General features: G+C 48.4%; 1 protein-coding gene across 4 annotated transcripts in view; it reads right to left on the bottom strand.

Moving 5' to 3' along the window:
• The window catches only part of Dnmbp (dynamin binding protein), a 96597-nt gene that overhangs the window by 21019 nt on the left and 50163 nt on the right, over positions 1-25415 (bottom strand). For 2 of the 4 annotated variants that reach the window (XM_052185364.1, XM_052185374.1), the window contains exons 5-8: positions 7044-7237; positions 6381-6480; positions 2406-2553; positions 1708-1725 (exon numbers count right to left, since the gene is read on the bottom strand). In XM_052185364.1, the coding sequence (XP_052041324.1) occupies positions 1708-1725; positions 2406-2553; positions 6381-6480; positions 7044-7237 (460 nt within the window). Of the gene's footprint in view, positions 1-1707; positions 1726-2405; positions 2554-6380; positions 6481-7043; positions 7238-12372; positions 12506-21129; positions 22265-25415 lie in introns of those variants that run through there. The other 2 variants (XM_052185391.1, XM_052185384.1) reach the window with 2 other exon arrangements.

Raw genomic sequence — 25415 nt, 5'->3', positions numbered from 1 at the left:
ACAGTGGGGCAGCCGCGCTGATCCTGCAGGATGCACTGCACACAGTGGGGCAGCCGTGCTGATCCTGCAGGATGCACTGCACACAGTGGGGCAGCCGTCCTGATCCTGCAGGATGCACTGCACACAGTGGGGCAGCCGCGCTGATCCTACAGGATGCACTGCACACAGTGGGGCAGCCGTCCTGATCCTGCAGGATGCACTGCACACAGTGGGGCAGCCGTCCTGATCCTGCAGGATGCACTGCACACAGTGGGGCAGCCGTGCTGATCCTGCAGGATGCACTGCACACAGTGGGGCAGCCGTGCTGATCCTGCAGGATGCACTGCACACAGTGGGGCAGCCGTCCTGATCCTGCAGGATGCACTGCACACAGTGGGGCAGCCGCGCTGATCCTACAGGATGCACTGCACACAGTGGGGCAGCCGTCCTGATCCTGCAGGATGCACTGCACACAGTGGGGCAGCCGTGCTGATCCTGCAGGATGCACTGCACACAGTGGGGCAGCCGTCCTGATCCTGCAGGATGCACTGCACACAGTGGGGCAGCCGCGCTGATCCTACAGGATGCACTGCACACAGTGGGGCAGCCGTCCTGATCCTGCAGGATGCACTGCACACAGTGGGGCAGCCGTCCTGATCCTACAGGATGCACTGCACACAGTGGGGCAGCCGTCCTGATCCTGCAGGATGCACTGCACACAGTGGGGCAGCCGTCCTGATCCTGCAGGATGCACTGCACACAGTGGGGCAGCCGTGCTGATCCTGCAGGATGCACTGCACACAGTGGGGCAGCCGTGCTGATCCTGCAGGATGCACTGCACACAGTGGGGCAGCCGTCCTGATCCTGCAGGATGCACTGCACACAGTGGGGCAGCCGCGCTGATCCTACAGGATGCACTGCACACAGTGGGGCAGCCGTCCTGATCCTGCAGGATGCACTGCACACAGTGGGGCAGCCGTGCTGATCCTGCAGGATGCACTGCACACAGTGGGGCAGCCGTCCTGATCCTGCAGGATGCACTGCACACAGTGGGGCAGCCGCGCTGATCCTACAGGATGCACTGCACACAGTGGGGCAGCCGTCCTGATCCTGCAGGATGCACTGCACACAGTGGGGCAGCCGTGCTGATCCTGCAGGATGCACTGCACACAGTGGGGCAGCCGTCCTGATCCTGCAGGATGCACTGCACACAGTGGGGCAGCCGCGCTGATCCTACAGGATGCACTGCACACAGTGGGGCAGCCGTCCTGATCCTGCAGGATGCACTGCACACAGTGGGGCAGCCGTCCTGATCCTACAGGATGCACTGCACACAGTGGGGCAGCCGTCCTGATCCTACAGGATGCACTGCACACAGTGGGGCAGCCACCGTGCCCCCAGGGGCATGAGCTCCAGGAATCACTGTCACACAGGTGGCTAACCACTGACTGAGAAGTTACTCCATGGTGTGTGGCTGCCATGTATTGGGCACCTGATAATTATTAAGCACTATTATAGGTACTGAACAGCAACCAAAAGATATCCTTGTGGTGGGAAGAAAACAAGCAGTAACTAAATTAATATGCAAGGTGGTATTTGGTATTGGTTAGTGCTATGAAGAACATGGCAAAGTAGGCCTAGATTTCTGTCTACAAAGAAATGAAAGCAGCCTTCCACGGGGTAGAAGAAAATGGTGTGTGCACCCGGCACCAGGCGGAGGGGACTTACCATTCGTGGTACAGGCTCCTGCAGGGCGGAAGCGTGAGGGGAAAAGAGAGAGTGCATTAGAGACAGTGTCATCTTCTCACTGGTATCACAACAAGCCTACTCCGCAGACAAAAGCCACACGGGACAGAAGAAAACTCTGGACACCAATAGACAGCGAGCCACCATCTTCCTGGATGCTTCGTCCCTAAAAGAGCTGACTCATGATTCCTTCCTTCCTTCTTTCCTTCCTTCCTTCCCTCCCTCCCTCCCTCCTTCTCTCCCTCCTTCCTTCCTTCCCTCCCTCCCTCCCTCCCTCCCTCCCTCCCTCCCTCCCTCCCTCCCTCCTTCCTTCCTTCCTTCCTTCCTTCCTTCCTTCCTTCCTTCCTTCCCTCCCTCCTTCCTTCCTTCCGACAAGGTCTCGCTATATAGCATGGACTGTGTAGACCCTGTTGGACTTGACCTCTCTGCAGTCCTGCCTCAGCCTCCTAGTGCTGAAACTAGAGGTGTGTGTCGCTATCCCTGGCTTGCTCTACAAGGGACACAATCGGGAAGTCACCTAAGATTTCCACTACATAATGGAAACTAGCAAGCTACAGCACAGGACACATCATAACGAATCCCTTATATGTAAAATAACGTTGGCAGGCAGATATCACAAGAAGATATAAGCACGGGGGACATCTGTGGGAGCCATGCGGGGAGACCATCAAATCTCCTACTTGAGATCTGCCAAGTAGTCCTGAAGGTGCTTCTGGATCGTCTCATCCTTCTCGTAGATCTCTAGTAGCGAGATGGCTTCATCGTGGTTCTGGCAGTAAACCCTGTATGTTCCCTCAAGTTCGTCCCGGTGATCAAGAAACACGGGTCCTTTGGAGCACACACAAACATACACTAATGTCAGGACTACTCTCGCTATCCTAAATACAAAGTACATCAACCAATGGTATGGTCATTCAAGTTCACCTGCTGCAAGAAACAATCAGATAACCCATCAAATTAATAAATACCCCTGTGATAGCTTAAACTATAAATTATTCAAGCCACGAGTGAGAGGACCTTTACCCAGGCATTTATATTTCACAACATGTATTTACAAACTCTGCCTTGATACAGCTTCCGGCCCTCTTCATGAAGGCAGAGGATAGCATCTGCACGCACGCTCCAGGTCATCATGTGACCAGGTGACAAGGCCCTCTCCTTCTCTACTCTCCAAGAACAGACACGAGGATGAAGAAATCCCTCCACAGCAGTGGTTTCTAACTCTGGGTAACACAAGGGCACAATGATCTACTAGACTACTCTAATCTGCAATATGATGGTGCTTTGCTTATTTTGGAATTTGAAAAAAAAAATTTAACTCATGTTTGGCTGCATGCACCATATATGTGTCTGGTGCCCACGGATGTCAGAAGAGGACGCTGGAACCCCTGAAACTGGAGTTACAGACAGTTGTGAGTCACCATGTGGATGCGGGGAATCGAACCCAGGTCTTCTCTCTACAGAAACAAGTGCTGCCTGTCCCTGAGCTATCACTCCAGCCAGCCTCTCGCGTGTGCTTTCTGTGTGTGCTTTGCTGTAACAGGGTGCAGGAATGAGCGTGGCTATCCTCACACGTTCACTCTGTGACAGAGGTAAGCAACTAGAAACAGCATTTATGTCTGGCTGAGTGGAATCAAAACTAAAGGTAAATGAAATAGTCTGATGTGACATGAACGGATGCCAGTGACAAAATCTCAGGTTACTGTTTACCTATAGTCACACTTAAAGTGAATGTAAAATTTCAGCTAGAAATCAGTAAAAATAAATGAATAAGCAAATATGTAATCTTTCTTTTCTATCCAGACTTACAGATTTATAAGCCATCTATTCATAGGCTAACTGGTCTACAGGCAGTCAGGCATAGCACTGACCCCTAAGTAAGTTTCTACACATGGTTTATTAACTTTATTATGTGTGTGTGAATCTTCTGGTTCTCACGGACGGCAGAAGAGGGCATCAGATCCCCTGGAGCTGGAGTTACAAGCAGTTGTAAACCTCCTCACAGGAATGCTAGGTGCTGACCAGAGTTCTTAACTGTGGGGCCACCTCTCCATTCCACAGGTGAGAGCAGCCGCCTCAACTCTCTGCCTTATTAGAAGTATTCTTTCCTCTGCCCCTTCTCTCTGTGTAATTTGCTAATGGCTTCACGACACTTTGATTTACCTTTCTTAGCCTCTCGGACCCTTCCCTCATGGGATGCTCATCTTTTGTCCACTCATTACCAACTGAGGACTTGGCCTTGAGGCTGTCTGCCGCTGTAGCTGCGATGCTCTCGTGCTCCGGGCCCCTTCCACATCACCACCACCATCTTTGTCCTCTTCTTAAGGCTAAACCTCTTGCCTGCATCTGAGCCTCTTTGTTCCTATGGCCATATAGCTATATGATGCTATCAGCATATGAGTCCACCATCTAACTTTTGTTTGACTTAAAGAATGAAGAGAAGAACTACCAATGAACATAGGCACTACTGGGCAGGTGGGGGCTGGGCTACCCTAATTCCTCACTCTGCTGATGTAGCTCTTAGACTAACAGTAGCTGAGGCATTCACTCAAACACCTTGTAGGGCCAACACCTGTCACAACAGTATGACATCCTCACCTGGAAAGTTCTAAGGACCAAGACCACCTCATGCCAGAAGCAACCCTCACCAACCTTAAAGCAAAGCTCCCTTGCAAGAACTTAATCTCACCAGTCATGAAAAGAACGCTCACTGCACTCACAGGAAGGTGGCCAAGAAGGGGAAAGCCTCTCCACAGTCTGAGACATACTGTATGGGGACCCTCGTAACCAGACGATCATCTGAGCCCTGTGTCTGCCCACGTCACCCCGTTTTCCCACTACCAGCTTCTAACAGTGCAGCCCCTCAAGTCCCAAACATCAGCTGGTGCCTAAGCCAAATCTGACATACAGGGGAGCAGAGTCAAGCAGGGCCACCTGAGGCCCAACAATCATAAAGGAAGAAAAACGAGCGATTAGTCCTCTTTAGACGGCAGCTAAGTCTCTTGCTTCTCTCCTAATTTCAACCAGTCACCTGCAGGTACGTCAAACGTTGCGTGATCTTACACTCCAGCCTTCCTTCGTGTCTTATTACTGAGTCCAGGCTGGGTCCCATGACTCATGTGCTCTGTTCTTCCCTCCATCCAACCAGGTACCCAGGCTGTGCTTTCCAATAGCTCAACAATAACAACAGTGCTAACCCAGCATACACTGTACTCTGACTGAGCTCAACCATACGAACCTGAGTCAGAATGGCAGGTGGTGAATTATGAGTCACGTGACCATGGGCACACTTCCTCCCCATTGTCTGTTAGACCACCATCGGTGGGAATCTCTGAGATCCAGGCAGGCTGCCCATGCACTGGCTTCAGGCCACAGTCTTTCCCCTGTGCCTTGAGGAAGGCAGGCCCTGACCCTGCTCTGACGGCCCCTGTGGCCATCGAAGCTGGCAGCATGACCCCACACTCTTTCTAGCAGTCAATTTAGACATAGGCATAGCAACAAGCACCAGGCAACAACAAAGAGAAGCCAGGTGGAGGTCTGGAAAAGGTCTGCAGACTTAAAGACTTTCTTCTATCTGTGTTAAACAGGGCCTTGCTATATAGTTCTGACTAGCCTCTGTGAAGACTAGGCTAGCCAGAAGTGGGCTTCAGTCCTCTGCCTCCAAGTGCTAGAACTGCAGTTGCGTACCCCATGACCAGCTAAAATGGCATAGGGTCCCCTTTGCCAGAGTTTAACAGGGCAGCTGCAACTGTGAAGGGCTTGTCTGTTTCCATTGAAACAGCAGTATGATAGTGTGTCCCCTGCCATGACATCCTGACAGAATACAGCAGAAGGGATGCAGGGCCATTCTGAGATCAGGCCACCCCAGGTGTTCTCCTGTGCTTGGTCCCTCTGGGAACTCTGGACCCATCCATTTTGTGAAGACAGGTTCCCATGACAAGAATGGAGCCCGAGACCCAGAAGACAACAGGCCGGGCCAGCAGGCCAGCTCCAGCCCGGAGAGAATGCTAAGCTAGGGCCACTCATCGTAGCCACTTCTAGTTCCTACCCACAGGGCCTGTGGAATGTTCACTGCTTAAAGTTGCTAAGTGTCCAATTCCATACACAGGCAATAGGAAATGGATAAGCACCCTAAGTTATAACAGTGATATGATGTTCTTTAAGTATTTTTTTTATAAATTATACAGAAAAAGTTCTAAAATTTTGAAACAGGGTCTTATGTAGTTTAGACTGGCCTCAAACTTGCTATGTAGTTTAGGATAACCTTAAACTTCTGATCTTCCTGCCCATACCACTTGTGATTACAGGTGTGTGCAACATCTTAGCAATAAATACGATGTAAATCACTACCTGGGGAACCTAGATACAGAATTGAAATATAAGTTTCTTTTTTAAACAAGTAGCTATTACTATAGTATATTGTGATATTTTCTATTTATCTTATTGAAAAGTAGTGACTGACCCACCAAGTTGATTTCATAACCCTCCAGTCTGAAAACATCATGCTGTATGACATCACATCAAAGCTGACTGAGAAAACAGGGAGGTCACAACCTTTGCACCAGGTAAAATGCCATTTCCCTATTATACCACCTGGCTCAGAAGAGCCCCCTCTCCCACCACACCTGAGGCCAAACAACTGCATGAGCTCATACCTACAGTATCGGAGATTTCCAAGGCGGCCAACAATTGCTTTGAGACTTTGATCACTGCTTGCATATTTCCAAAGAGGCCTTCGAAGTCAACGTTTGGGACCTGAGCAAGAGTGACAAAGTGTGAGGACGCACACGGAGACGCAGTTAATGACACCACTCACGGTAGGACCATTTCTCCAAGGTCATCTCCCTAGCTTTTGCCCCGTTTCTAGAGCATAGGCATCCAGAACCATCTCTGGTGCTATCCCTTCTCTCTCACTAAGTTGTGGTCTGACTCCAGCGTGTCCCCCAGGGTTCACCTGTTAAAGACCTGGGGCGGGTCTTTTAGCAGATGGGGATGTGGAGGAAAGCACAGCACCAGAGCTAGCTGAGGCCCCGCCCCTTCCACTCTGCTTCCCGGATGCCAGGATGGCGCAGGTTTGTCCTACTGCACTATCCCTGTCCCTATACGCTGCCTTGCCACAGGCTCAAAAGCAAGAGTGCCAACCAACTATGGGCGAAGGTAAGTCTGTCCTCCTCTCTGTTGGTTCTTTATTCCTTCACCACTTAGCTGCTCAGTCTGCAGTCATGGTACCGCAGTAGAAGACAGCTTCACTCCAACCCCAACACTTCGGGTGTAAAAGGCCAGCCATGCTGACGGTCAGGCCGCCTCCCGGCTCCCACCTGTGCCTGCTGCAGGGGCACCATGACCCTCTCGATGCACATCTCCAGATCCCGGATGTAGTCTCTCTCCGTCTGCAAAAGCTCCGTCACCACCATGGCTCTCTTCTCCAGCATCCTCTGCTCTGGCTTCTCAGTGGACACAAACCCAGAGGGAGCGGCCAGGGGTGAAGACTGGGAGGAGAGGAGCGTCATGTCTGGAAGGGAAAAAAGGACCATCAGCAGCTGTGTGAGAGGAGGGCTCTCCAGGAGGGCCAGGGCTTTCCCTACTGAGGACAGCCAGGAGATCTGGTCAAACCGTCCACTGTAAACACTGGCGGGGTGGGGGTGGGGGCTCAGCAAACTCTCTCTGCAGGAATATCCTCCCAAGTAAGCAGGATCCTTTTCATCTCGTCCTCAAAAGAAGCTTGACTGCCCGCAGTAAGAGGAAAATGCACTGACTGCTAGCGCTCTGTAAAGTCGAAAGGAATGCCAGTCTTATCAAGAACTAATTTTATTTAATCAGATATAAAACCTGCTCTGTAAGCTCTGCAGCAAAGCTACCAAGCTGCGAAGTGAGGACACAGCACATTAAGAATAGTAATCTGGAGCAGGGCGGTGTGGTGCACGCCTGTAATCCCAGCCCTCTGGGAGGCAGGGGCGGGCAGGGAGAGGCTCGCCTGGTAACCTGCTGGCTGCTGAGCCTGAGAACTACAGTTTATTCCCTGGGACCCACAGGGTAGAGGCTGAGGCCCGACTCCCTGACGTTGTCTGCAGAACTCCACATGCTTGCTGCTATAGTTCACGCACACCACACACATGCACACACAAAGCACATAAACAAATGTGATAAAATGTTTTAAGCATTGTGAGAAAATTACAGGCAAAACAACTTAATAAAAAATATTATGAGGAACACAGAACATTGGGAAGAGAAAAGGATCGTCTGCTTGAGATGTGAGGAGGTACTGGGGTTCACGTTTAGACTGGGAAAGATTTGTCTCTCTAGTCGAACGATATGAAGGCAGTTAATTCACGTGGTCCTAAAAGACAGAGACTAAGTTCTTTGGTCAAATTTCATTTTTAAAAATCTTGCCAGGTGTGGTGGGTCATGGCATTAATCCCAACACTCTAGAGATAAAAGTGGTTTTGGGGGAAGGGGGGTCTGGGAGCTTCAAGGACAGCCTGGTCTAAAGAGTAGGTTAGTCCACCCAGGGCTAGCCATAGCGGGCTGTTTTCTGAAGAAGAAAAACACTTGTCATTAGCACTTCCATCTCCTGGTACTTGGATGCACAGGAGACGCATGAAGAAATGAGGAGGCGTTTGCTCATTTAAGAAACTGAAATAAATATCAACGGAAGAAAGATGGCCGTGGAGCGATCTGTTTCCTTTACATTCTAAGACTGATTTAAGAATGACAAATTTGCTAAGTCAATACAGAATGCTGTCTGGGCAACAATTCAAAGCAACAGAAACAGTTCACACGCCTGGCTTTTCAGAAATAGTTCACTGGGCTAGCCTTTCAGCAGACTGGATTCTCTAAAAATCTTTCCTGCAGCCCCTAATCCTAAGAAGTTAGGAATGCCAGTGTTTACAAATGGGGGCGGAGACTTCTTGCATTGCAAAGCAAGGAGGTCCTGGCAGAGGCAGAGGGGGAGGGAAAGAAGGAGGGGGAGGGGAGATCCTAACAAAGACAAGGCGGCCAGGGAAGGGCAGCCGGCCCAACGGGGATGACTTCAGTATCAGAACTAAGTCAGCTCCAATGCTTTATAATCCAGTGAGTCAAACAGGAACTGAGCCCACACCCCTAGCACACTCGACGGAGAAGTCTCTCTCAGGGTATAAGTCAAATTGCAACAACCAGAAAAATGACAGATTAAAAAAAAAAAAAAAAAAAGGACAGGAGTGGTATGTATGCTTCTGACCCTAGCCTGGTCTACACAGAGAATTCCAGGCCAAAACCAAACAAACAAAAATCCCCCAAATCACCAGTAGATGATGCTGGTGATAACGGCAGGTTGAGATCATCAGGATATTTGCATAGTTTTAAATTAATTATTATACATTACATGTTTTTTTTTTTAAAGGAAAACAAACAAAAACCGTGACTATACAACATGGAAAGGACACCTTGAAGCCAGTAATCAAAATCAGGATCTCCAGGAAAGGGGCAAGCACAGCTCTCCAATATGCCTGGAAACATCACACACCACTTTTGCGGTATCCTAGTCACAAATGTTGGTTTTGAAATGAGTCTTGAGAAAACATTAAACTCAAATTGAGAATGTGTATTCTTCAAGAAAGCCATTGCCGTGGACACAAAAATTCCGAGGGTAGTATTCAAATATAACTGGTCATTCTGTGCTGGGTGGTGACTGGAAGAAGAAAAGTTCCAAACACAGCGTCTGTCTGTCTGTCTGTCTGTCTGTGGGGCTGGAGAGCAGCTGTAGGTTAAATAAGTGACTAATGTAAATCAATGTAAAATCTCCTGCAGCAGTGAATCCTTTATGGGCTCACAATAAATACCCATACTAACTATGCTGATCCCTTGCTTGTGCCAGGCCCTGAGTTTTACCCTACCAGGCACATAATGCATGCAAGAGCTTACAGCCCCATAGGAAGAACAATATGAACCACCCAGTACCCCCAGAGCTCCCAGGGACTAAACCACCAACCAAGAAGTACACATGGAGGGACCCATGACTCCAGCTGCATATGTAGCAGAGGATGGCCTTGTTGGACCTCAAAGGGAGGAGGGGTCCTTGGTCCAGAGAAGGTTCGATGGCCCAGTACAGGGAAATGCCAGGATAAGGAAATGCCAGGACAAAGAATCAGGAGTGGGTGGGTTGGTGAGCAGGGGGAGGGGGGCTGGGATAGAGGGCTTTTGGAGGGGAAACCAGGAAAGGGGATAACATCTGAAATGTAAATAAAGAAAAAACAGAAAGAGAAAAAGAAAGAATGAAAACATTAAACTTTAAATGCTAAATGTGTGCACAGGGAAGCCAGGCAGTGTGCCACACACCTTTAATCCCAGCGTTTGGGAGGCAGAAACAGGTAGATCTCTGAGTTCAAGGCCACTGTACAGAGTGGGTTCCAGGACAGTCAGGGCTACACAGAGAAATCCTGTCTGAACAAACTAACCAACCAACTAACCAACCAACCAAAGAGTGCACAGGGAGGGAGTCCCTGGTACCACGACAATCTTCTTCCTGTAAGTTGTATTATTCAATAATTTAAAAACAATAGCCAACAGCTAATATCTTTCTTGAACTTTATGTCACAATGAGTGGCAACGTTTCAAACATCTTCCCATCCATCACTGCGCAAACGTATCATTCCGAAGGCAGCTGTGCCACACAGACAGCTCACTTATTGCTGTGCTGGGAATGGGGGCTGGGGCTGGCACAGGTTAGACAAATGCATTCGTACCCCAACCTCGTAAGAAAATCCTTTAAATGAAACTGTTTTAAATTCTCTTTGTGGTCAGACTGTAGTACTTGTTTGGGCTTTTGGGTTTGTTTGGGGGTTAGCCCTGGCTGTGCTGGAACTTGATTTGTATACCAGGCTGGCCTCGAACTCTCAGAGATTCTTTTTAAAGGTACAGGTTGACACCTCTCAGCGTCAAAGTGACAGGTTCTTATTCCCCTTAGATCTTGTTAGTGGCAAACTAACAAGAGAAACTCACTAACACGAGACTGTAAAATTCCAAAGAGAACATTTATTAATTCCAACCACATGGGAGCTAACTTACAAATGATATCCCTGAACTACTTCATATGGCAAAGCTTTCGGGTGAGTGATGGTTACCATTCCTACATTAAAAGCCTAAGATTGAGGAGCGTGACTGGCATGCCCAAGGTTCTGTGGAAACACCAGCTCTAGGAATATGCTAAAAAGATTAAGTCCTGATGCTGCACACTCCAGGGCCACTGTAACTGCACCCTAGCCTGGGCTCACAGGTGCAGCAGGCCTGGCGGGAGGGGCCTTTCTCCTCCGATCTTTAGCCCTCCCCTGGGAACTTTTTCTCCTGGGAACTAAAGATCAGAATCAAAGATCATCAACCAGAAGCCGGCAGCCACGCTAGGAGAGCCACATTTTATTTATATTAAAAGTGAGAAAACTGTATCCTAGCCATTTTAACTTCTGTACTAAGAAGATCCGTTTTCCTCCAAACTTCCAGAATGCTTTTTTTTTTTTCCCAGACAGACTCTTGGCTACTCAAGACAACAAACAAACAAAAACAAGAAAACCCAAACTCCGTTATTTAATAAGATAAAAGGATACTGTCTGCAAAACTGCAGTTTCCTTGGTACCCCTCCTGAGAATCTGACTCAGCAAATTTGGATGGGACCCAGGAATCTGATTTCTAACAAATCCCCAGAGACCTTTCCGCTCCACTGATAACCACTCTTCAGACAAAAAAAAAAAAAAAAAAATGTCTGCTTTGAAATCACTCCAAATTTAAATCTGTTACCCCTTTAAACCACATACCTGCTATGAAAAAGTTCGATATACCACTAGGGGTTGTAAATATCACTCCCGGATAGAGCTCTACCCTAGGACGCGGGAGGGGGGGCGGGGTTGACACTGATCGACACCATGAAATGAACGAACAAAAAATTCTGTATTCGAAAAGCCAAGTGAGAAAGCACTTCACTTTCAACTAGCTGCAGCGGTGACAGGCTCTGACCCTTACCGTGGGAGCCCCACAAAAGTTCACCTCTGGGCAAATTCCTCATCTGTAAAACGAGGAGAAGAACACCTGTTTTGCAGAGTCCTTGGGGAAATTAAACACGGTAACTCAACAAAAGGTAGTCCTTTTCCCACGGTGGGTGAGACACTGCCGTCAGCACCAGACGAGGATGGGATACGTGAATTAGAAAAACGCCCGGGACATTGGTTCAGAAACCCTACTTTCCCATGCGAACAAAATCTGAAAATGAACAAGCACACTGAGAAAAGTGAGGTTCCCCATCAGCCTACCAAAAAATAACTCGTGCGGACCAGCGGGCACTTTCTTCTTACAGGTGTTCAGGGGCCGCAGCTGATTGTACGAATTTAGTGATTTAAAGCAAAGCAAAGTATTTGCGGGGTTCGGGGTTAGTTGCTCCGTTTCCCGCCACTCCCCCCCCCCAACAAAAGCCAGTTCTCTGCAGGTCAGCGTGCTACCCCCCAATTCATTTCCACCAGTGGGTGGACTCATAGCTGCGTCCAACTGACAAAGTCAGATGCAAAACCAAGGCCTGTTCCCTAGCCAAGAGGGAGGTCGGCTGTGTGCGGGAGGGGAAGCCCAGTGCGCCAGCCCTCGCCCCAGGTCCCACGCCGGCTCTCTGAACCCCGGCCCTCACCATACCTGCAGCCCCGAGGCCCCGCGCGCCGACGTGCGAGGATCAGCAGAGGAGCTGAACTTCCCCAGCACCCAGAAAGTGCCTTGGCCCCCGCCAGGGCCCACCAAACAGGGTTGGCCCATCCCCCGGCTTCCCGAATTTCCCTCTGAATCGCCCCAGGCACGCAGGCAAGGCCCCGGGGCTGGTGGTAAAGGATGGAGCCGGACTCCATCCTGGCTGGACCAAGCACCGCCGCGCCTGCGCGCAACCCTTTCCTTGCTGGTCGCTTTCGCTTAGTTCTAAAGCCCTGGAAATTGCAGCTCGAGACACTATTAATTCTTGCCTTTTCAGCTATTTGCTAAACTTCATTTGGGGAAGCTGTCCTTAACCCGGAGTGACAGATATCTAGGCAGCACTGACTGCCTAGGTGATACCTTCACTCTGCCCTGATCTTGCCAAGGGGACCCAGGTCTGCTGTAGATGCTACCCGAGAGGGGGTGGGGGTGGCAAGAGGTCTCAGGTGCGCAGGTGTTAGGGCGGTCAGGACCCACAACTAGGATGACTGGCACCTGGAGCCCCTTCACATGTTACAAACATTTACACTTTAAAGGAATCTAGGGAGAAGAAACTTTCAATGTGGATAGTCTGTGAATAAAGAGAAAAGGCGCGGGGGGGGGGGGGGTCAGGGGTGGAGTGGAATTGGGGAGAGGATGAAAAAAAAACATTAGCACATGCTTCTAAATACACAAATATTTATAAATGTAAGTATTCAGAGAAAGTAAGTATTATAAATATAAGTATTCATAGAAAGTTCTGGAAGGGGGAACGTATCAATTTCATCATTGAGTCTGCCTCGGGAAAGTTGAGAGCAAAGGGCACCTGAATCCAAGGTACTGTTGAGATTTTGCTGAGTGCTGGAGATGGAACCCAGGGCCTGGTGCACTGCTAGTTAGCACTCCACCAACGGAGTTACATTGCCAGCGCCCAGTAGGGATTTTTTGGTGTTACAAAAGAGCATAATGAGTTGTTGGGGGGAAATCAAAGCAAACAAAAACAAATAAATTGACATCCCAAGAAGTCAGTTTCACTGTAAGGTGAAACTCTAAGCAACCCAGAGACTGCCTTCAGTGGTGGCCCCTCCCTGAACTGAGAGTACCCGCCTCCCCAGGCTGCAGGGTGAGGCATCGCTTCCCTCTACCCTTGAAGGAGCACCTTCGAGTTTTTAAAATTTATTAAACAGAATTTATATGGCACTTAGGATACATGGCAAATACCGCTACGGGCGCTGGCCACTTCTAACAACCCTGCTGCTAAGCTGCCATTCCTGTCATTACATGACAGCGGTAGAGAAATGGAGTAGCCAGCTCAGAACTGGGAGGTCTCCCCATGGACTGGCCTTGGTTTTACAGCTACTGCTTTTCCTGCCAACTGGGACCTAGATGCCACTTGTGGGTTTTGGTAGCCATCTGATGGCTAAGAAGGAAGAAGGGCAGTCTTAAAGTCGAATTCTACACAGTCCTCACAGCCCCGAGTGAGCGGTCACAACAGCACAGTGACGTGCTTGGAACAAAGGCTGTATTCAGATGCCGGTCTAGTAAACCTAAGTATAAAGCAAACTGTAAACCCACCAGACAAAATCTGATATGGAGCACAGTGAATATTCACGGACATTCCAGAGATTATGACAGAAATTATGTGGGAGAAGGGGCAAAGAGAGAGGCCTTTCATTCAAAAAATTAGAAGACCAGCAAAGAGAAATGTGGACAATAGATACATTTTCTCCAGTTCTTACTTTTAGAAGGCTTTTTGTTTGTTTATTTATTTATAGAAGTTCTCTGAAGTTTACTGTCTGAGATCTAAGCCACTACTGGCAGTTGCTGCTTCTGCCCAGGACTCAGGTGCATGTGTGTGTGTGTGTGTGTGTGTGCATGTGTGCTCGAGTGCGCGGCAACAGGTTTACCAAGTGCATGTAAGTATACAGAGACCAGAAGGGGATGTCAGAGCTCAGACACTGGAGTTGCAGGTGGCTGCAAACCATACAACATGGTGCTGGGAACTGAACCTGGGTCCTTTGTGCCCTTAACCACTGAGCCATCCCTTCAGCTCCTGGGAAAGGTACTTGAAATGCATTTAAAAAAGTGTGAAAAAAGGTATGAAAATTGTGACTTTTGATGTATGTGTAACATTAATGTCACACACACATACAAACTCAATAAAGTGGGGAAAGGATATTTGCTGCAATACAAGTATATCCTATCTCTAGACGGCAACTACTTTGTAAATCTGTCTCAAACACTTTTTTCACTTAACAATCTGAGATGTCTTTCCTGACCTAATCTCTTTAAACCGATGACAAAACAGGCAACAAGACACCTTGGAAAGGGAAAGGCAGCGGGAAGCCGTCTTGGCTGGCCATCCAGGCTTGGCCTCCTTAGCTTCTGTGGAGAGGCAGCTGGAGCAGCAGGCCCTAGAGGAAGCAGGCCCGGAATCTGCTCTTCCTTACGCAGACCCGCCTGGAGGACTCTAACTCCTGGTTTTCTATATTCCCACGCCTGCTCCCCCGCACCCCCACCGACCCAGCCCAGCCCCCATGCTTCCCTCTAGTACCCACTTCACTCCTGTCTGCAGGCAGTTTGCCCTTTCTCTGTGAAACTGTCAGACTGGGCCCACTGTCTTCTTCGGGCATCATGGGAAACTTCTTAGAGATCGCTAAACTTCAGTGCTGAATCGATTTCATCTCAGGCCCCTAAATCCCAAAAGCATCAGAACCCCCACCTCCACCCCCACCTTTGTTTGTCAAGGCTGTCTGCTTAGACTTTTAGCTGGGGGGAAATTCCTGCTGGGACAGATTCTTGGAGCTAGCTAGAAGCCAAGCCCCTCCACACTTTGTTCTCAGTCCCCTTATCCACCATTCTCTCTAGAATCCAGGGCTCATCTCTATGTCTGCAATTTATTGTACCAAAGAATGCAAGGAGCAACTGAGACATCATTTCTGAACATGCACCAAATAAACAAGGCCATTGGAGGCTTCAGGCTGAGTTACTTTTTCGTTTTTAGGAAGTAAAACAATAAGTCAAAGATAATTAACTTGAAATATATTACCACTGCTTAAGAAACGGATCTCGAGAGGGTGGTGAGGCGGCTCCCTTAAGGGAAGGGGTGTACACTGCTCTTCGGGGACTTGAGTTCAGTTCCCAGCACTCACTTGTGCTAGCTTGCAGGTCCTTAGTACTCCAGCTCCAAGGGACAAGACATACTCTTTTTGGATTCTGCTGGTACTGTGGTCATGTGCACAAACCCACACACATATGCATATAGTTAAAAAAAATACAAATAAAATCTTTTTAAAAAATTTAATAGAATTTTTGTGTCAGCCAATAAAACTGTTTTTTTCTTTCCTTTTATTATTTTGGGTTTTTGTTTGCTTGTGTAGCCTAGGCTGGCCATGTGTAGCCCAGGCTGGCCATGAACTTACTAAGTTGCTAAGATTGGCTTTTAACTCCTGATCCTTTTACCTTTACCATCATCCAAGTGCAGGGATTACAGACACGTAGTACTGTGCACAGCTGAATAAAACTTCTGATGAGAAATATTGTAAATGCAGCCCGCATTGGCCTGGATCTCAGCATCCTTCCTGCTGTCGTCTCAGAAGTACTGACTCCACAGGCACGTGCCAGTGTTAACTGATCTTTTTGCTGGGGTCACACCTGGCTTCTGGCTATCTTCTGTCCCACTTGGTGAACTCACAATTCCTTTTGATTTATAGTTGGTGATTAGCTTTCCATCACTCCATTTGGTCTCATAGACGGATATGTCTTTTTTAACAGTCTACCCCAGGGTGGGGCTATCCAGGCAGTGTGAGCTTAGAGTCCCTAGTCACATCACATCCCCCATGAGGAACCAGGAGATGAGTACCGCTTATACTGACTGTCACATGCTCTTGAGCCTGTGGGAGCAAGGGATGTGTGTAGGCTAGGAAGGGCTCTGTGAGTAAAAGCATCTGTGTTCCAAGCCTGAAACCTGAGTCTGCTCTGCTCTGCGAAGAGGTGGCAGGAGTGAGCCAACCCCACAACGTCGTTCTCTGACCTCCACTTGCTATCCTAATAATAAACTTAAAAGTGATACGGACTATTGACCTTTAAAAGGAAGTGATACATGCAGGTGTTAAATTGGCAAGGGGTGGGGCTGTGGCATCAGTGTTAATCATCGGCTTACAGAGTATACTGCCTTGGGACAACAGGCCCCTGGCATCTTAATCTTATTGATTGGTGTGGGAGACCCGTCTTAGCTGAGGGCAGGACCGTTCCCTGGGCCGGGGATTCAGCTCTGTATAGCACAGAGAAGGTGGATAAGCAGTGGGGTGCTTGCATTGCCCCCTTCTGACCAGACACAATGTGACCATCTCCTTCAGCCCCAACTGCGGGCGCAACGCGACCATGCACTTCAAGCTCCTGCTGCCTCAGTCTCCCTATGTTGACCAGAAGCCGGTCTCTGCTCAGCACACCCTTCTTCCTGCCTCTGTTGTGTGGCATGTGTTCTAGCCCCTGTTCCTAGTACCCCCTCTCTTCTAAGTTTGTTTAAGCAGAATGACTCCAGTCTTCTGGCTTCAGACCCGGTAATGTAGCAGCAGTATTGGTCTGAGATGTCACAAGTCCCTTCTGATCCAGGCTATCTGGGCTGCTGGGGATGTTTGTCAGTTTCTGTGTGTGCTCCCTCCTCACTCATAAATTAAGCAGTTTGGATTTAAGTGCTTTTTAAACTTTTAAAAATGTGACCTACAAGCCAGGCGGTGGTGGCACACGTCTTTAATCCCAGCACTTGGGAGGCAAAGGCAGGTGGATTTCTGAGTTCGAGGCCAACCTGGTCTACAGAGTGAGTTCCAGGACAGCCAGGGCTACACAGAGAAACCCTGTCTCGAAAAAAAAAAATGTGACCTACATCTTCCTCAATGTATGCATATATACATTTACAAAGTGAATGAATATATGTGTATATGCACACTCACACATACATAAAACATGCTTTTTGACAATACTAGATGCATTTTTAAATTTACCCGTTAACTCTTATTTTAGTTAGATGTAGTAGATCATACCTGCAATCCCAGTACTTGGGGTTTAGAGGAGGGAAGCTGAGGCAGAAGATTGCTCTGAGTTTAATGTGAGTCTAGGCTATATAGTAAGTTCTGGGGCTAACCTGACTTGAGAGTCTGAGAGAGACCAACTCAATACAACAGTAAAGAAACAACAACAAAAGCCAGGCACAGTGGCATGGATTTGATCCTAGTACTGGGAAGGCAGAGGCAAGAAGAGGAGGAGCCAGCCTGGGCTACATACCAAGTTCCAGGCCAGCCAGGGCTACATAGAAAGACCCTGTCTCAAAACAAGCAAACAAATAAATAGAAAGCAACAAACAAAAAAGGGGGAGGGGGAGCTCAACCCACTAAATACACTCTAAGACCGGATCACGAGTGCTGGATTGTGGCTCAGCAGTTAAGACAATTCGTTGCTCTTGCAGAGGACCTGGGTTTGATTCTTAGCACCCACATGGTGACTCCCAGCCACCTGTGACTCCAGTCCCAGGAGATCTGACATCTTCTGATGCACGGTTCACAGACAGACACACAAGCAAAACACTCACACATATAAAGTAATAGGATAACCCAATTTTGAGAGCTACCCATTATTTATTAGAAACATTAGATCTGTTGGCATGAAGGGTCCTTCTAGAATTAATATAAGAAGACTCTGTCACGGCCTTCTCAACCTGGAGCCTCAGCTCCCACAGAGTTCGACTTTCAGATTCATCTCTGGAAGAACTCTTCCTCTCCAGACCCTGGCATCACTTACATCAACACAAGTAACATGGAATCTGAGACCAAGGGTTCCACATACCAGGCCCTTTCCTGTCATAGCCAATTACATTCTTAGCAAGATAAAACCTTAAAGATAACCGGTGGCTTCTGTCCTGCTGACCCCCCATACTGATAACTAATTAGCAGCTCCAGACACGGCATTAAAACCATAATTATATGTCAGCATTAGGAGGCAATCAAAAGCAGCAGAAACTGAAGAGGACATGACTCAAAACAAGAAAATGCAACTGGGATACATTTGTATTTACCCATTTTCTCCCTGAGACAATTTCCAGGCTTTGACAATTAAGGGAATAAAATAACAGGAGACAGTCAACAGTAGCCTGGACCAGAAGCCAGAGTTCAAGTTGTAGGCCAGGAAAGGGGCTAGGTATAAGGGAGGACCCCTACAGGGAAGCCACTGAGGAGGAGACCCCAGCACTTATGAAGGAATCCCCTCAAACCCTATGCATGCCACTGAAGACAGCCTCCAGTGAGGAGCTTCACTCGGGCCTCCAGTTTTCACAGAAACCTGACACGTTAGGAGAGAAGGCCTCCTAAGTTCAGGGACCACACCCTAGGGTCGAGGTCCAAAACTATAACAGACTCAGCCCAACAGCCCCACGACAGATGTACACAGAAAAGGAAAGGTGAGGCTGGGGAGAGGAGAGGAGAGAAGGCGGGAAAGGCCTGGCCTCTGGCTTGTGAAAGGGGCGGGGTACAGTTACAAAGTAACTGCTTCTTGGTGGCTGGATGGGAGGGATAGGACCTGAAGGGGAGAAACTGATGGAATGTTTTACCCTTACAGCTGAAGTGTTTGCAAATGCCCAACAGGAGCAGGGCCTATAAATCTGTGCCTTGGGGACCACGGAGTGAGCCTCTAGTGGGGCGATGTGTAGGGGAAGGGGGTCCGAGGACCACACACACGCGCACTACTGTATAAGCACTTGCTATATTTATTCCAGACATGTGAGCAATATCTTTTAAAAAACATTTTTAAAATGTGTATGCATGTTTTGCTTGCATGTGTGTGTGTTCCACACATGCCTGGCACTCACAAAGGCCAGAAGAGGGTGCCTGTTACTCTGGAAATGGAGTTACAGGCGGTTATGAGCCATGATGGTGTTTGGAACTAAACCTGAGTCCTCCTTCCGCAAGAGCAGCAAGATTTCTGAACCACCGAGCCAGTCCCGTGGAGAAGATCATGGCGTGGTCAATAGAGTCTGAAGCTCAGAGAGGCTAAGCAATTTGCCGAAAATGACACAGTTAGTAAATGTTGAAACTGAGATTTGAACCCAAGGCGCACCCATTCTAACACTTGTTTCCTCTCAAAATACATGCTGCTGCTGCTGAGTAACTCGCAGTCAAGGTCAAGGCTGGTACTCAAAGACAGCTAGCAGCGCAATAGGGGGCCTAGAGATTTCTATGGAGGATGAGCTCTGTGGCTGGCCAAGGGGGCAGCAGGAGTCTAAGAGATGCCAACAGCTCCACGAGGAATCCTCAGGGCTGATACAAAGAGAGTCGTGGAAGTACAAAGGGTAAGGCAGAACCAAGCCGGTTTCAGAGAGATCAGAGGCCACATTACAGCACACTAAACAATAAACAAACACCCTGGAGATAGGACGCTTCCGACAATAAGGAACTGCAGGTAGGGACAAAGTTCACCTGTGGATCCCAGCCCATGGAGGGATCACAGTCGGACCTCTCTCTTTGAGTTGTGAGGAATTTAGATGTCACCTAATCCCGATCATTTCAGAGAGAGAAATTCACAAAAAGGAAAGAAGAAAGATTAGCTGCTAAATTCCTCAGCCTCCTGACTGAAGTCGGGTTTGATCTCATTTTTATCTTTGTAAGTGTAGATACGTGGAGCCAGCTTTGTCCAAAGAGTAGCTTGGAAATTTTAAGTTCTATCAAGCCAAGGAGCATGGGATAAAGCCTGTGTAGGAAGAGGATGCGTGTGTGTGTGTGTGTGTGTGTGTGTGTATGTGTATATGTGTGTGTATATATGTGTGGATGTATGTGTATATGCATGTATGTGTATGTATGTGTATATGTGGTATATATGTATATGTGTGTGTGTGTGTGTGTGTGTGTGTGTGTGTAAGCAGGAGCCATTCTGTGGGAGCCCTAAGTAAGAAAGAAAGGAATATGAGGGAGTCTTCCAGATCATTCCCCCTCTCCAGTTCCATGCCTGATCCTTGAACCATAACCAGGACCCCCATGTCACACCTGGTTAGAACAACACAGGCTGTTTAGCCTGAGAAGAACACAACATATGAACAAGTTTATCAAATAAAGTACTGAAGACACAAAACAAGAGACTGTTTGATCAGACTCCTGGCATTCCCACTTTGCGGATCACTGAGGGAAGGCTGTAGGGATTGAGATGGCATACACCTACCTAACAGGCACAGGTGTGGTGACAGACTGAAATCCATGCCCAGATCCCACCCGGGGTTTATTATGCCAGCTGTACTATCGAGAAAAGACCCACCGATGGTGGAAGCCAACGCTTCTTTTCCTCTACTGTTAAAGAAGTTTAGGGATGGACAGAAATTGGCTGGAAAGGTAATTTTTAATACTAACACCACGATGATGACCAGATGATGACCATGCTGTCCTTGCAAGAATAAAAACATTAGCATAAGGATGGGAAGAGGTTTGCAACTGGGGGCAGCTGTCAACCAAGAGAGGAAAAACTCCCACAAGATGTTGTCTTATTTGAGGGCCACAGCACAGCATTTGTGACACTACTCTATGTAATGTCGCTCTGCAAGACACCCCGAGGATCATGCCTCCAGGTCGGCCTTACACAAACACATTCGGGGGGATCTGAACATACGTCAGCATGCACAGTCATGCTACTCCATCCATGTAACTATTCCCAGGATTCACTTTTCTCCCGCCAGAAGGCAGGCTGGACTCCTACCTTGAGCCTTCTTCCTTCTCTGCACAAACTCCGAGCGTCTCAGGGTGCCGGGAGCCGTGCGGCGGAAGCAGCTATTCCTTCCCCACGGCTCTGAACCAGTTAACGCTCTCATCTCCCCCGGGTGCCAGGTACTTTCTAATGCAGGGGCCCCAGCACCCCCAAAGCGATGCTCTCCTTGCTTGTCCCCAGGATGTTGCTGCGAACCTTCGGAGATGGCTCCTCTGCCTCTGGGGACCCTCACTCCCAGTCTGTCAACGTCCTCATACTCCTCATACTCCAAATCCTCTCCTTGATGGAGAGAACTAGCTTGTCTGCAACCGTGAGACTCAGAGTTTGTAGAGAAAGTATAATAGCCTTTATTTTCCGTCTCAGGATTAGCCAGATCTGTGGGGCAGTCACTCCTTGCTTCGGGGTAGATTTTGTTACTTTGGCAAACCTTCTTGTCTTCTTCATAGTATCTAACAAACTCTTCACCTTCCAGAGACTCACCATTGGTATAAGGCCCAGGACCGTGACACGAATCCCTGTGATCTCTGTAATCTAAGTTAACTCCTTTACAATCCTCAAGGCTGTAATTAAGATTCCTCAGGCCCATGTACCAGTTCTGAGGTTGATATAAATTCTCCAAAGAGTCGCCCAAATTTCTGTAGCCATTCTTGTGTTTGGCTTTCTGCAGGTCCTTGGGATTGGACATCAGATCCTTACGATCTACACAGCCATTCACCTTCTCACCTCCTCCAGCTTCCCGGATCCCAGCCGGGCTTCCCACAAGTAAACGCCCCTCTGTCCCAGGCCTCAGATTCATACACTCTACGTCTTCTCCATTCCAGTAAGCAGTAGAGCCTTCTGGGAAGAGACCCTCCTTTCCGCTTTCCTCTGAGTCCATAAAGTCCGGTTCATTCTGCTCAAAATCCCAGTACCCACAATCCCTTTTTCTGTAGGGCCGATTCCGCCTTTTGGCCCAGCATGTAGCGTCCAGGCCATTTTCTGGGTGGAGCCCACCTGGCTCAGTAAGGCTCCTTTTCCGGAGGCTCCTGCAGTCTTCATACTCCCAGCCGGAGCCCCGAGGCCCTTTCCACTCCGTGACTCTTTCCCTCCCAGCCTCATGGGTCTCACTCATGTTCAGTACGGTCCCGGGCGCTGCTTCTCTGTTCCATGGGCTGGCTCGGGGTTGGGCTGAAACTCGAACAGGTGCAGTCTAGCCTAAGGCTGGATCTGTCCTTAAAATGTCTCCCACAGCACTGGAGTCTTCCTGTTGCTCTGGCTGGAGTGCAGGGCGCTGTGGAGTCATTTCAACTTCAGGATCCAATCAGTGAGCTACTCTATCTTCTCCTCAGGGGCCAAGAGATAATTAGTAACTAGAATCCATGCGATTGGTGTTGGCAGTATTGTTGGTGTTTCCCTGAGCTGGTCAGACTGGCTTGGCTGCTTTACACACAGAAGGTACAGGCATTCAAATGCCCTCGAGGTCTTGTAGAAAAGGTGCTGTGAAAGAGCTCCCTTTCAGAGCCCGGGCTAGGGTCTTATGTCAGTCTGCAGACTCGCTTTCAGGAAGCCACTAGATGAAAGCAGTTGCTTACACGGCAGCTCCAGCTGGGCCTTTAGACCCATCGAAAGCCAAGGGTCTCTTCCCTGAGAAGCACAGCTCCCCTGCCCTGAGGGTTTCACTCCTGTGAGATTCCAGTCATACAAGCTCTGGCTGCCAGAAGCCACCACAGTGAAGGAAGAACAGGCTTTCTATTATTTTCTCTGTCGTGGCAATCACGGTGTGAAATGTCTTGTCCAGAGAAAGTTATGCTCTCTTTTCTTAGATACTCTTATCAGAAAGCATCAACACCGTCCACTTTCTAAAATCATTTTCTATCCAAGTTATACACTGTGTTTAAGAACTAAAGACTGTGGCTTGTCTCATAAAGGATGGTGTGAAAGTGCCTACGAGAATCCAGCAAGTTTCCAATAGATAGACAGACAGAAGATAGGTCTGATACATGAACACTGAGAAGATAAACAAAGGCATGGTCACTTGGGACATCACAAAAACCATACACTATAAAGCAAAAGACACGGGCTGGAGAGATGGCTCAGTGGTTAAGAGCACTGACTGCTCTTCCAGAGGTCCTGAGTTCAATTCCCAGCAACCACATGGTGGTGGCTCACAACCATCTGTAATGGGATCTGATACCCTCTTCTGGTGCGTCTGAAGACAGCTACAATGTACTCACATGCATAAAATACACAAATAATTCATTAAAAAAATAAAGCAAAGGCACGTGGCATGTACTACGTAACAAACACAGATGGCAACAGCAACAGAGTCAAGCCCTCATGTGTTGGGAGAGGTTTCACACTGGCCTCAAATGGCTGCTCTTCCAGCTACCTGCTCCGCCATTAGATATAAAGAATAGTATCTTTAGCTTTTTCTAACTGGCAGTGTTGGAGTGGTGTAAAGAACTCTGAGAGACCGGAGTAGTATGCCCGTCCATAATTCAGTGTTTATCCTCTTACCTATAAAGTGCACATTCTCTCTGGGACTCCACTGGTCCATCTACAAGATGGTGTCCGTGACTCCTGAGTCTTCGACTCTTCTCTCACAGCCTCCTACATGGGTGTCTTCCTTTGCTGGCTTGAGGTGCATACATACCAGGTTAGCACGCAGCCACTGAGCCGGCGCTCCAATCTTCTCCTTCCCTTTGAGTTTGTTGTTGTTGCTTGAGACAGATCTCTGTGTAGTCCTGACCGTCTTGGAACTCGATGTATAGGCCAGGCTGGCCGCAAACTCACAGAGTCCTATCTCTACATCCTGAGAGTAAAGGTGTGCAGCATCGCCCTGCCTCCTCTCTTTTTGAGAAAGGGGCTCACTAAGTTGCTCAGGCTGGTCTTGAACTCACTCTGCAGCCCAGGCAGACTTTGAATTTATAAGCCTCCCTTCTCACCCTCTTGAGGAAGCTGAGTTTTCAGGCCTGTGCCATCATGCTTGGATTTTGTCCACTTTAGGATCCTCTTTAGCTTATCAAAACTTCTGATCTTCTGATTCAATCCACATATTTTCTTCTCATGAATCTTTCTATCAACGGTAGCAGTGACAATCCCAGACATTCTGGCTTCAGTGTGTGTGTGTGTGTGCGCATATGTATGTGTGCCTGTGTGCATGTGCATATGCGTGTGTGCCTGGGTGCATGTGTGTATGTGTGCAATTGAGTCAGCAGGAGCATGCATGTACAAGCTATGATTGGTGCCATAAGTCAAAAAGGAAGTTTGGTTTGATTTCACTATCCTTCAAAGTTAGCTAGCAATTACTATTATTTTTACTACACATAGAGCAATAGTCCAGTTGGATCTGGTGGGAAAGGGCTCTAATTCCAGCACTCAGCAGAAGTTGGGGGGTTCAAAGTCACCCTGGCTAAAGAGCAAGTTCAAAGCCAGTGGGGGTGTCTGGGTGCTGGCATCACTGTCTGTGATCGCAAACGCTGCCACATGGAGCCAGATGAAAGCAGTCCCACCTGGCATGGGCCCTCTACCACATGCCAAGCTACCACAGCTCAGTCCAGTAATGACGGCTCTCCTGCCTGTACCACCACTCCCTCATTCCCAGTCCTGACCTCCCTACCTCCCCTGCACCAGGCGGCTCCCACCCCCAAGTACACCAACGTCCAGATCCCCACAGGAGCACACAGGACTGCTTTGCTGACCGGACCGTAAGCTATAAAGTTAAGACTGGGATTTGCTCGCCAAACAGGTAACATTATTTAGAAGGACAACTTTATGCAAAACAACAGCAAAATCTATAGAGAACCCACCCGACAATAAAGCTGTTTTTATTTTTATTTTTGAGACAGGATCTCACTATGTAGACCAGGTTAGTCTGAAACTTACAGGGATCCTCCTGCTTCTGCCTCTTGAGTCCTGGGATTAAAAGAACTTGCCACTGTGTCTGGCTATTTGCTTCCCTTCCCTTTCCTCCCCTCCCTTTCCCTTCCTTTACCTTTCCTTTCAGATTTACTTTATTTTTTAAAGTCCTGTACACTCGCGTGTCTCTGTGTGAGCGTGTGAACATGAATGAAGACACCGTGCTTTCCAGCTGTCATGTGGGCGCTAAAAACAGAACCCGGATCCTCTTCCAGAGCAATCCACGTTCTTACCTGCTAAGACATCTCTGCAGCCCCGGTTGTTTCTTTCTTGTGCGTGAAATGAGGAAGCTGATGGTCTGTCTGCTTTCAAGTCTAAAATCTGATGATCTTGCTCATTTTATTTTATTTTATTTTTTTGTTTGTTTGTTTTTTCGAGAC

Source organism: Apodemus sylvaticus, chromosome 1, assembly GCF_947179515.1.
Source record: "Apodemus sylvaticus chromosome 1, mApoSyl1.1, whole genome shotgun sequence".
Classification (NCBI taxonomy): Eukaryota; Metazoa; Chordata; class Mammalia; order Rodentia; family Muridae; genus Apodemus; species Apodemus sylvaticus.
Note: the sequence above shows the minus strand (reverse complement) of the source record. Positions and strands in the feature narration are given on the sequence as shown.